At 40.9% G+C, this 13,788-nt stretch overlaps 1 protein-coding gene across 1 annotated transcript in view; it reads right to left on the bottom strand.

The window, feature by feature from the left end:
* ADAMTSL3 (ADAMTS like 3) overlaps nt 1–13,788 on the bottom strand; it is a 336,362-nt gene that overhangs the window by 221,064 nt on the left and 101,510 nt on the right. Inside the window, exon 4 of the mRNA XM_080807956.1 lies at nt 9,146–9,273. Coding sequence (XP_080664082.1) covers nt 9,146–9,273 — 128 coding nt within the window. The remainder of the gene's footprint in view (nt 1–9,145; nt 9,274–13,788) is intronic.

Below are 13,788 nucleotides of genomic sequence, written 5' to 3' on the forward strand. Positions count from 1 at the left end.
GTGGAAACAGAAAAATAAAACAACATGGTGAAATAAACATTCTTATAGAAATAGTCACAAGATCCCATGGAAACATGGAAGAGTTGCACATAACCTAGTAAAGGGCGAGAACTGCCAACAAATGCTTAAAGGAAGAAATGAGGATTCAGAAGAGTTTTCCAAGTCAACTACATGTCAACCAGAAAAAGGCGAAAAGACCGCTTTAGTCAGAAAAGAAGAGCACTGACCAAAAAACACAAGTTGAGAGTGAGCACACATTCAATGACCCACTCAGTTAACGCTGTTTGGGTCCGAATCCCATGTTAGATACTATGTTAGACCTTGGAGTGGTGAAGTCTTTGACCCTTCCCTAGAAGGACTCTTATTTTGCCAACAATATAAAAAGCACAACAGACAGACATCTAAGTTACACCAAGGTGTCAAGATAGGTTTCCCAAATGAGGGCGACCTCGCACAATCAGTAAGAATTAGCCAGATATCATACTAAGAGAAAAAAAAGACTCAAATGCATGCCAGATACAGTGCAGATGGTTGAGACAGTAGACAGAAATGGGTCAGGTTTAATCTGAAGGAAAGAATATAAGGTAAGAAATATGCCCTAGGAGCACTGTAAAACTTCATTAGACGTCAATAAATGGACCTCTCTCTCTCTCTCTCTCACACACACACACACACACACAAATTCAAGTAGCAAGCATCTTTAAAAATCACCCCCAAATATACAAAAAGACAAAAGAGACAAAAGTGATCGGAGAGAACACAACAGAAGCCGAAGGCAGACGGAAGTAACGGATGTTCATGAGGCCCAGAACAAAGGGGCAAGAACCAACAGCGAATGATACAATAGAAGAAAAATTTTCCTACAATAAATAAGGATCTAAATCTGCACAACCAAAAAATGGGTGCTATGTGCCAGGGAGAAATAAATTTTAAAAGACTGAGAGCTAGACACGACCTTACAGAATTCTTGACTTGATGAAAAAAAAAAATTAAGTCTTCCATAGGCTGCCAGACAGAACAAATAGGTTATCTACATACAAACACAAAAAAATCAAACTGGCTATCGGCTCTGTGGGCAGCCACAGCGTAGACCGAACGTGATGGAAAAAGAACCTCTGGGTCTTGAGAAGGAAAATCTCGGTCTCAGGAATGTTATACCTAAACAAGCCATTCACTGTTTACGTGTGAAGGCAAGAGAAAGACATTTTCAGATGTATAAGGGCTCATAAAGTATAAGACCCACAGCTTTTTCCTGAAATTAAAAAGGCCATAAAGCCCTGTTGCGTGAAGTGTGGTCTATGGACAAGCAGCATTGACATCACCTGGGAATTTGTTAGAAATGAAAGCTCTTGGGCCCCACTCCAGACCTACTGAATCAAAGTTTATATTTTAACAAGATCCCTAGGTGATTCATATGCACATTAAAATTCCAGAAGCACAGCTCAAAACGTATCCCTGCCAACAAAGTGATTCAAAATGAAGAATTAAGAAGACCGATAATGAGCACCGAAATCATGGATGCACACACACACACACACACACACACACACAGTGAAGTTTCAACATAGGTCTGAAATAGGATTACAAAAGTAAAGACAGAAAGGAAAATGCGGCTGCCAATAAGCTGAACATAAAATCTCAAACAATAATAACAACAAAACCCAAGAAGTGGAAGTGAAGAGGAAAAGTGTAAAACATTCATCATCTCGCACTGGAGAAATGAGAAGAAACTATTTCAGTATTGCTATGGGCATTGATAGCTATAAAGTAATTATTAAAATATGGCTTTTGAACATCTTCAATTTAATCACCAGTTTAAAAAAACCCAGATCATATATATAATTTCCAAAAGGCCAGAGGTAAAACTTCAGAGAAAAACATAAAAGGAAAAAAAAGATTTTAAATAGAAATAGTAATCTGAACACCTACACTGAACTCCCTCCCCCATACAAACGCATACTGAAATGATCGACAAGGCACGTTAATAAGTGGACATCTCTATATCATACTTGGAAACCCAAAGAGGCTAGACACAAGCCAGGAACTTCAAGACACAGTGTAAGCAAGTCTGAATTAAAGGGGGTGTAGAAATATACTACTCCCTGTACACAGAAAGGAAGCCTACCTTGGAAGGAGGAGAAACAGATCCGTAGGAGAACCTTTCTATACCCAGTAAATTAGAGTGGACGCAATTCCCAGCTATTAAGAAGAGCATGCAGGTGGCCAGCATAAGACAAAAATGTGACGGCACATATGATCCCACTGGATGTGGGTCCCTGTAAAATCTCAGTGCCTACAGCGGCTCTGGCACTCTGGAAGGGTTACATACGGGATAGGTAGTGTCAAAACTACCTCCAAATAAAGGAAAGCCACAAAAATCATAGCAAAGAAATTCATCCAACAGAAAGGCAAATTTCTTCCCATGAATGCCTGCCACTGTGCTTCCTGATCATCTCCCAGTGTGGAGATACTGACCCAGAGCTGTAGTAGACCCAGACAAGTGCTTCTCACCCACTCAGAGGACACTTCTTCCATGGAGATCCAGAACTGAATTAACAAGGGACTTGACCAAATACTGACTCTAATCCAGACCCCTGGTATTTGGAGTACAGGGACTTGGAGATACACACACACAGTTTTTTTTTAAGGTTTATTTATTTATTTGGAAGAGAGACAGCAGAGGGGAGGGGGAGAAGAAGAGAGAGAGTCTTAAGCAGACTCTATGCTGAGTGCAAAGCCCAACATGGAGCTTGAACCCACAACCCTGAGATCATGACCTGAGCTGAAACCAAGAGTCAGATGTTTAACTGACCATGCCACCCAAGCACCCCGTGTGTATATGTATTTTTAAAAATTAGCTCTTATTGCTTAAATGGAAGCTTTGACCATCGACTGTTTGCAGCCAAGTCTTTCCTAATACATGTGTTTTGGGCTATAAACTTGCCTGTAAGGATGGATTAAGGTACATCTTCCAAGTTTTGATATAGATGATCCCTCTCTTTCTGACAACACTTCTTTCTTTAGTTTCTACTCTGACACCAGCATAGCGTCACCAATTTCCTTTCATTTAGTGTCACATGTCATAGCTTCTTCCTACGATTTTCAGATGTTCTTAACATTTGTCTCTAGTAAACAGCGTATGATTTTTGTTTCATCCTCTAACAAACTTTATCTTTTAACTGGGCTACCTAGTCCATATACATCTAATGTAACAACTGATATATCTAGGGGTTCACATCTACCATTTTAACATTTCTTTTCTATTTGTCACACTCTACTTCCATTTCCTCTCCTTCAGTTTTCTCTTTTGTGAGTTATTTGGAATCAATCAAGTATTTTATCATTATTCTACTTCTCTCTGTGATAGTTGGTTGTTACATAATTTTTTATTATGCTCTTAACGGTAAACCTAAATATGACAACATGCTCCCTGACTCGGCAAAGTCAAAGGTAAGTTAGTTACTTCTATGATTTTCCAGGCAATTCAAAAACATTAGATCATTTTAACTCTGTTTGCTCCCTTCCCAAAGTTCATGCCATGGTTTTCCTCTCTTTTAATTTTACATATACTTAATTCCCACAAATCCTACTATTATTGCTTTAAGTGGTTCAGAGTCACTTACATTTCTATTCTCAATTGCTCTTCATTTCCTCCCGCATTTCCATCCTCCATATGGGGACATTTTTTCTCTACCTGAAGAAATCCCCTCAGCACTTCTTTGAACCCTGTTCAGGTAGCAAAGAGTTCTGAAGTTTTTGTTTGTCTAAAAACATCTTTATTTCACCTTCACATGTGAAGGCTATTTTTCAATACAATAGGCAAAGAATTCTATTGTAATAGTTATTTTCATTCAAGATATTCAACAGGTCGTTTCATTATCTTCTAATGAGAATTTACCAGTCAATGTTATTTTTGCTCCTTTGAAGATAATAGATCTTTTCTCTCCAGCTTCTCTTAAGATTTTGCTATAATGTGGTTATGTGTACTTACTCTCTTTGGGGTTTGCAAAGCTTCTTGAATTTGTAGCTTAACATCTTCATGCAGTAACTTTTAGAAGTTTCAGAAAATTCTGGGCTACTATCCCTTCAAACAGTGCTTCCACTCTATTTCCTATCTCCTTTCCTTTTAGGAATCCAGTTGCACATGATTTAGACTTTTTCATTATTCTGCTTCCCATGTTTTTCCCTCTATAATTTAGCCAGGATAGTTCTACAAACCTACATTCTCTCCTACTATTTCTAATCTGCTGTTAACATCATCTATTTCGTTCTTAATTTTAGCTATCACAGGCTTCTGTTCTCAAATTTCCATTTGACTCTACTTTATGGATTCCAGTTCTCTGGTAAAATCCTGTATTTTGTCATCTATGCTTATAAACATATTTATTACAGGGTTTTTGTTGTTGTTGTTATTGTTTTCCACACGTAGATCTAATAGCTCCAGGACCTTTTTCTATTGTCTGTTTTTCTTCTTGATCCTATCTCATGGTAAGACCAGTAATGTTTTATTAAATTATGGGAATGATCTATGAAAATTGGTATAATCTCAGGTTGACGTCATCTTCCTCCAGGGTATTTTAGGTTTTTCTTCTTTTAAAGCTTCCTGGAGGTGGTTGGAATAACAACACATTTTATCACTCAAAGTAGAGTTAAGCTCATTCAAAACTGGGTTTCAGTCTTAATAACATCTAGTCTATTTAGGACTGGTTTTTTTTTTATCTTTCTCCTAGCATATAGTCCAACAGGAATACCAGTGTATCACCTGATGTGTCTACCAGGGCTTTGAACCCCAATTTTTATGTTCCAGGACCATGAGACCACAAATAAATCTGCTTAGCTGCTCAACCTCTTTGTAACTGCTTCCTCCTTGGCTTCTCTGCCTCTCACTGCTTAAGAATCAGTGAGTGCCTGGATGAAAAATATAGCTCCGATCAAATCACTTTTCCGCATATTGCTTCCTTCAGGGATCTTAGAATCTCGGGTTCTGAGTCCATGACTATGTTTACTTCTCAAATTTCTGGTTCCAGTTGCCCATCAGTGAGCTGTTAATATTTGCAATCATTTTTATTAATCCAAAGCCAAGTGAGACAAATAAGAGCAAAAGAGTGGATTTTCATAAAGCCAAATGAATTCTATTTAAAGACAGGTTTTTAAATCCAAGAGTACGTCCTACATTTAGACATTGAAATGACAAGATTTGGATTCTAATTCTTTTTTGAAAAGTCTGTGATGGTAGACCACAGTCAAGTTGTTTGTTCATTTTTATTTGTGTTCTTATTTGACTAAATAAAAAAGTTGACAATCTATATTAATTCCAAATATGCTCTTTTTAAAAAAATTTTTACTAGGTTTGAATTTTGAAAGTCTGAGAACCAAACTCTTTACCCTGGCCCACAAATCTACCTTCTTCTTCAATATTGGCCCATTCTGCTACCTCCCTTGTCTGGGGTTCTCTTGGCATAAAAGCCTCTTTTCATTTCCTGCTCTAGCACCTTCATATATGCTGCTCCCACTCTCTGAATTCTTTGTTCCATAACCTTCTCCTATAAGAACTATGAGGGCAGGCTCTGTGTTACTTTAATTCATAATTGTTAAACTTTTTGCATATATTAAGGCACCAAAAGGCTCTGACGAGAAGGTATTTGCAAGTGACATATCAGATAAAAGGTTAGCATCCAGAATACATAAAGAACTTACACAACTCAACACACACACACACACACACAAAAACCCCAAATAATCCAATTAAAAATGGGCAGAAGACATGAAGAGACATTTCTTCATCTCTTCAAAGATGACCTACAGATGGCCAACAGACACATTAAAGATGCCCAGTATCACTCATCATCATCAGGGAAATGCAGATCAAAACCACAATGAGATATGACATCATACCTGTCAGAATGGCTAAAATTAAAAACACAAAAAACCACAAGTGTTGGCAAAGGATATGGGAAAAAAGGAACCCTCATGCACTGTTGGCAGGAATGCAAACTGGTACAACCACTGTGGAAAACAGTATGAAGATTCTTTTAAAAATTGAAAATAGAACTACCAAGAGATCCGGTCATTCCATACTGGGTATTAACCCAAAGAAAATGAAAACACTAATTTAAAAAGACGTATGCATCCCTGTGTTTGTTGCAGCATTATTTACAACAGCCAAATTATGGAAGCAGCCCAAGTGCTCACAATAGATGAATGGACAGAGAAGATGTGTTCACAGTAGAGTATTACTTGGCCGTGAAAAAGAATGAAATCTTGCCATTTGCAACAATATGGATGGATCTAGAGAGTATAATGCTAAGTGCAATAAGTCAGAGAAAAACAAATACCATTTAAGAGAAAACACAAAGAAAACAGGAAACAAACCAAGAAACAGACTCTTAAGTATAGAGAACAACTGATGGTCACCAGAAAGGAGGTGAGTGGGGTCATGGGTGGGGGAAAGAGGTGAAGGGGATTGAGAGTGCAGTTAATAATGGTGAGGACCAAAGAGTGTACAGATTTGCTGAGTCACTTTACTATACCCCTGAAACTAACCTAATACCGTCCTTTAGCTATACTAGAAGGTAGATGATAGACAGATGATAGATAGATAGATAATAGAAGACTGATTGATTTTTAAAAGGATCCGGTGCTGAAGACCTCTCGTGGAGGATTACATAGAGGAAGGATTGCTGAAGAGCTCTTTGAGACGCGTGTGCTATGATCCTACTTTCCACTCTGCCCCACCAAGAAAAAAGAAAGTGATGAGGGCTTCAATCTGCTAACCCCAGACCAAGGGGATGAAATTTTAGGGGTACCCCTTAAAGAGTTCAACCCATGTCTCCTGCAGTTGGTTGGCGGCTAATTCATACCTCAGCAATTTAAGGACGGAGAAATTGGTCACGGTGCCTGTGTGTGAAGAGTAAGTCTTACCACACTGAATCCCAGCACTTCAAGTGTCCGTTTAGCAAAGCTCACAGGAGGGTTTCTGGTGAGCCAGAGGTGAGCCACGGGCAAGACAGGCAGCGCCGCGCCATCTTGGGAACCTGCCAAGATGGCCACTGAGGGGTGAGGAGACATCAACAGGGGGACACCCGCAGTGTGCCTACTTGTCCGGGAGCTGAGGGAACAACAGCATTGCCAAGACAGGACTGTGAACAGCACATCTCAAGGGTACTGCTGGCAAGACACGCCAAGGGACTGGGAGAAAAGAGGAAACTGCTTCAGAGAAATGCATCAGAGGGTTCACAACAGAAGGAGACAGCTTAAACGTCTGCCAAACCACAGGGCACTGAGACATGCTCTCCAATGTCAAGGCAGACCTCCTCCTCCTGTTGCTCTCATCATGCCCAAATTTCCCTTCCAGAATAGGTGCAGAAAAGAGAGAAGAAGCTTAGCAACTTCCCTTCCTTCTCCGAAGTGTTTAGGGATCAGCTGACCCCAGTTAGGAGAGAGAAGATGCTCGCTCCCCACATTCACACACGCGCGAGCGTGCGCACACACGCGCACACACACACACTAAAATAGATCACTTAGCAAAATTATACTCCAGACAAAATCAAAGTCATTTTTTAATTAACAAAATAACCAATAAATATGTAAGCATTTGGGTTGCATGACAAAACGATGAAAGTGGTCGTTCACGGTCTTCAATATATTCCTCCAGTTCTTTTTAACAAATACAAGTACATACTATTAAAAAAAAAAAAAAAAGACAAACACGAATAAGCCACATTCCTTTTCCAACTGAATCCCACCACGGATTGCAAATCATTCAGACTCCTCAGATCTGGAGGCGACAGAGTGGTGCCAAAGTCCCACCCTCTGGGCACCAGACTCTATACTGGAAACTTCTCCCCCAAGCGACTGAACAGCAGTGGGAAAAAAATCCTATTCCACACATGAGAAGCCCCTCCCTGACCCTTGCCCAGAGCCACCTGGTCCTCCTACTGTAGGCCTCAGCAGGTCTGAGACATGCCGGTACAGCATCATATTCTGTCATCGTTCGACACAGCATGACACACTAGTAACAGGGTCTTTGCTTCCTCCCCAAGGTAACGGTACCGGGGAAGCAGGTACGCCACTTTTTCTATGCAAGACTAATTCCTGGGTTCAGTTCTGCAACCATTCATGTAGAGCCCAGTGCTCTGAGTTAGAACTCAGCCTGGGGTAATGACACCAACAGCGCCTCCAACAGCCTCCCTTGCTGACCTGCAGTGAACCAAGAGTCCTCCTTCACAAGGCCACATCACAATCTCCCATCTGACCCCCCCGCCCCGCCCCGTGCATGGTCTCAAGGAAACTGGAAGGTGTATGTGGTCACTCTTAAATATCCCATAGAACAGTGACATCAACAAATCCCAACGTGAGCCAAACAAAATGTGTTCTCCCTGCATTTCTGATCTACACCTTTACACCATCCAGGGAAAATCAACTTACCCTTTTGCTTTTAAACATCCCATATCTGAAGACACCTGCCATGATGCTGGAGCCTTCCTTTGGCCCAGAATCAGGACACCAGGTTCCTTCAACCTGGGGCTCTGTCTTATCTGACAGCCGAGGCAAATTCTTGGCTGGGATTTAAATGGCCCTACAAAGGATTACCTCAAATTGTCCCAAAAACAATGATGAGTGTGAGCTCATCATAAAAAAACTAATGGGTTTTTTTAAGAAGCCAATCTTACATTTTAACACGTTATATAATATAAGCATACCTAAGGTGTGAAAACAGAACATGCATTACCTTCTTAATTGATGGGTTGCTCAGAGAAAGTGAACAAGAAGTGAACTAAAGCTGAGGTGACTTAGGGGTAGAATTCAGAAGACCTGAGCCATTATCCCTAGTCTGGACAATCTGGGGCAAGTGACTTAACATGCCGGCCTTCCCTCCTGCAAAGCTTGAAGTGTCTAGTGGTCTAGTGCCCCAGGCTCCTTGAAGCTGGGAGTCTCAGGTAGATGGACTATGGCCACTCTCATGAAAATGGGGCCAGTGCTATTTAAATATGGTACCATGAGGATGACTGATGTATTTATATACAGCAGATGTCATTATCACCATCCTAGTACCTTCCGAAGCCAAGAAGCCAAGCTGTCTCCCCAGCCCCATCCTTCAAAGGCACTGACATCCACAGAGAAGAGCCCTAAGACCACCACTTACCTCCCAGTCAAGCACCTCCGCAGAGAGTATGACGCCCCTCCCCCGCAGGTCCGAGAGCAGTCGCTCCAGCTGCCCCAAGCATCCCAGTTGCTGTCCTTCTCTTCATCAGAACGCGTGTTTCTTGAGGTCTAGAATGTGGAAAAACACAGTAAGTTCTTTAAGACAAATATGCTAGAATCATCCCCACGTTTCTCCAGTTTTTTCCAGTCTTATTCTAAGCTGTTCACAGAGAGAAATTTGCCTAAAAGTGCTTTGCTTTAGAATAGCTACATTAAACACACACACACACACACGACCGTTTTATATGGAAACTAGTGCCACGTGAGTACCCTTCCACCTTATGAAGGTTTTGTCCAGGCAGCTTCTAAGCTCAGTTGTAAATCTGAAATTTTATCATTCCAAAATTTAAATAGACGAAGTGATGTTTTATAACTGACACAGGAGGGGCCCAGCTTGTACCTAAGACTTCCCGCCACTGAAGTCCTGCCGTGCCCTTCTGTCAGGCAGACAGGCGCCAGCTCCAAGGAAATTATTTTGCATGAGGATTTGTGAAATCTCCTGAAATGGGCCCCATCCCAAGAAAACAATGTAACTAAAGCCTTGGGAAGCCAAGAAAATAGAGAAGCATCCACTAATTAAACCAACTAATTAATTTGGTTTAATTAGTCTTCTGAAATGGCCACCATTGACTTATGTTGGGATACTCTAGAGAAAAAAGGAGGACAGGTGTAAGTTAAAAATATATAGACAGGGCGCCTGGGTGGCTCAGTGGGTTAAAGCCTCTGCCTTCGGCTCAGGTCATGATCCCAGGGTCCTAGGATCGAGCCCTGCATCAGGCTCTCTGCTCAGTGAGGAGCCTGCTTCCTCCTCTCTCTCTCTCTGCCTGCCTCTCTGCCTACTTGTGATCTCCGTCTGTCAAATAAATAAAATCTTTAAAAATAAATAAATAAAAATATATAGACAGATGTAGGTGTAGATATGAGAAGAAATGATGTGTCTTACTTACATAAAGTTACAAAACTTCACTAAGGGGCCTAGAGTAGGTTCCGTTGAATAAATGGAGAAACGTACATAGTCCTAAATGGGTAGACTTGAAACTATAAAATGTTACTTCTCTCCAAATTAATCTATACATTTATAACAACTCCAAAATCCCCAAAGGAATTTTTATTGAACCTGACAATGATTCCAAAGTTCATCTGGTGGAGTAAGTCTACAGGAGCCAAGAAAAAAACTGTAAAGGGGGGAAATTGGAGGGAAATTGCCTCAATTAAGAGTTGGCATTGTGATAAGTAGTGAAAATCTATAAAATTTTTTTAAAAAGAAGAGTCCAGAAACAGACCCAAGTATAAGGAGGTAAGATGGAACCACAACTCAGAGTGACAAATGTTTATCAAAACAAAACGAAAACCAGGACGCCTGGGTGGCTCAGCTGGCTCAGCATTCGACTCCTGGTTTTGGCTCAGGTCATGATCTCAGAGTCATGAGATGGAGCCCAAGGTCATAGGGTTCCACGTCCTGTGTAGAGTCTGCTTGAGATTCTCCCTCTGCCCCTTCCCATTGAAATAAATTAATTTTTTTTTTAAAAAGAGAACTTTTTCAGAAATACACCAAAATGATTTCCAGATACATTGGAAATTTTTATTAAAAGCACTGAGACTCTAAAATAGTAGAAAAATTATAGGTAAACAGTCTATAGACTTGACCTAGGCAAGACTGTCCTAGATAGGTCAACAAAGGAAATAATGAACTTTAGAACACACACACATACCAAAAAAAAATTAAATAAGAAAAAAAGATATTTTTTAAGCCAACAACTTTTCTAAGAATTATGAACAATAAAACCCTTATTTCTATATGGAAAAAAAAAAAGGTAGAAGCTATAAAGGAAAAGACTAGAAGATTTCCATTAAATTTCCACTTTATTTACATTAAAACAAAAACACCCAAGGCATTTGCAATCTCTTCACCTTTTGGATAAAGGTGCCGGTATGTGAGTGTACACACAAAAGCTTATCACAAGGACAAGCACAGGGGCTGGAAGGGTCAAGCTGCCGCTGAGAACAGAGGACGTGGGGCTCAGAGCGGGCGCTGTCTGCAACAAAGGGATACCGGCTGAATGTCATATAGCCCCATCACCCTCATAAAAGATCTGAAGCCAATATGACGAAACATTCTATCTGATGAACCCATGGGGTGCTGTAATGGGTGTTAATTTTATATGACCTTGCATTTTTTGGATATCTTTTTCAAAAAAAAATTTTTTTTTGAAGAAGGGGATAAAAGGCAATCCTTAGAGCACAGGGGAAGACTGCATCGTTTTCATACAGGTAACTGTGTAAGCGCACGGAGAAAGGAGTGAGTTAACTTAAAACGTTCGCCATGGCAACTTCCAGGTTCGAGGACTCTGAGTGATTTTATCTTCTTTTGTTTTTGTTTCTCTGCATTTTTCAAACAAAAATTTTTTTAAAGCAAACACTGTCATACTTGAATTAAACGTTTGTAAGCAAGCAAAGACAGACCACAGCAACGCAGAGAAAAGTTCAAGTCAGAGAGAATTTAACAAGGAAGCTGTAAGTCAGAGAACAGGAACGTTTATGAAGGAAACCCTAATACTAATAAAACCACAGTGAACGGCTGAACTAGATATTACACGGGCTTCCTTAAGCCCTTAGGCCATGTTACCTCATCTAACCCAAAAAATTTTTTTTAAATTAAGAGGGGGATCTGTAGAAAGGGCTTTCAAAAGTGAAATGGAATAATGAACCAAGGAGGGATTTTCCAATCATTTCCACCCCAGACTCACCGGTCAGTGGGTTTCATGGCTTCTTGCCAAGCTACCTATTTATAACCCCGGGCACGGTCCTGCTCAAGGCAACACTTCGGGAGTAGTCCAACGAAAGGAAAGGGTAAATATCTGTCATCAGGAACACGAGCTAATTAAACCCGTACTATTTACTGTTCTAATTAGATCACCGTTCAGTTCCATTTTCTACACTAAATGTCACCAAGTGGAACTGCATCCTGTCTATAACATAATGTAAAATAAAGTTCTAATTCATAAAACACACACACACACACACACACACACACACACACAAATAGCACTTTAATACATTCATCTGGACTTCTGGGCTGGTAAGTCCAAATCGTTTAGGTAAACGTTTAAAATATACACAGCTGAAATTGATTTTTCATTTTGTCACCCGATCTACCGATAGGTTGAATGTGAAAAGTTGAAAAACATCATCATATATATTTTTAAATGAAAGTTGAGAGTTCCTTGCAATATTGCTTTAATTTGTTTTTATTCCCACTATCCCATCTGTTCAGTTTATAGTTAGAGTCGGGTTTCTTTCCATAACTTCTCCACCTTTACTTACCAAAAAAAAAAAAAAAAAGAATCTTGATTTTAAAGTAACTAAAATAGGCATGTTGTAAATGCAGGCATTTGGTCTCTCTGGTTAGGTCAGTGAGATATTCACCACCACCCCCCCTCAAGAAAACAGAAAAAAATGCATCTCAAGAGGGGGTCCTTGAGTTCTTCTCCTGCCCTTGGCTGGGAAGATGATGATGGGATTTTGCTGTCTTCAGCCGGTCTCCCCACCCTCCTTCTCACGGATACTTCTTCACCTGAACAGCAGCAGTAATATTCCCGACGTGCACCCAGTTCTGGCCTCTCCCCCTGATGCCAGCAGCACGCAGCGAGCACAGACGGTCAGAGAAAAGCTTCTTGGTGGCAGAAGAAAGCACCACTGGGACGTTTCTGCACGTGTATGTTTGTGTATTCCTCCCGATGGTGACACAGCAGCTCCTTCCTGGACCGGACCTCCTCCCAGGGCAGGGGACCGCCAGTCTCCGTCAGCTTCTGCTTGAGAACCCTGCCAGAGCTTTCCCTTCAACCGTCCCAGCTTTTCCACAAATATTTACCCTGCACACACCTAAGTGTGCGCGTGTTTCATCTTAAAATGTACTGTCCAGAATACAACACGGACCACGCACTGACCAACCCTCCAGGTTTCTTCTGATAAAATCTGAGTTTCCTCTTTCCTTCCTTCCTTCCGTCTCTCCCTCCCTCCTTCCTTTTCAGACACACCACTTCTTGGATCCCATCACAGAGGCCATATCGCAAAATGCTCAAAAGCTATGTGGATACCCTCGATACATTTCTTAAACCTTCCTAAAACTCACCTATAAAATGGAAATGACAACCTTCGCTGCAGGGGGATTTAACTAAAACAACACGCATGTAACAAATCACACCTCATCTCATAAATGTAATAAGCAAATGTCTCAATAAGGTCAAAATAGCGTCTTTTTCAAAGCAGGGACAGTAGAACCCGCTCGCTTCCATCTTCGCCTCGGTGGGACTTCACATGAATCACTACCGGATGTCCTCTTGTTGGTGTTGGCCCAGAGCGCTGGCTTATCAAGATGCACTTGAACCTGACCTGTCACCCACCTATGAGCCCCTCTGCTCAGCTTTGCAACTTCCCTGTTCCAACATGCTGGACATAGCTCCCTAATCGTACGGAATTCCATTAATGCATATTTCTGCCTTTTTTTTCTTTTTAAGTAGTAAGCAGACCGTAATGCCAAATCAGCAGCCAACTAATCAGACTTAGAACCTGGGGACACAGTTT

This window comes from Martes martes, assembly GCF_963455335.1.
Source record: "Martes martes genome assembly, chromosome: 7".
Lineage (NCBI taxonomy): Eukaryota > Metazoa > Chordata > Mammalia > Carnivora > Mustelidae > Martes > Martes martes.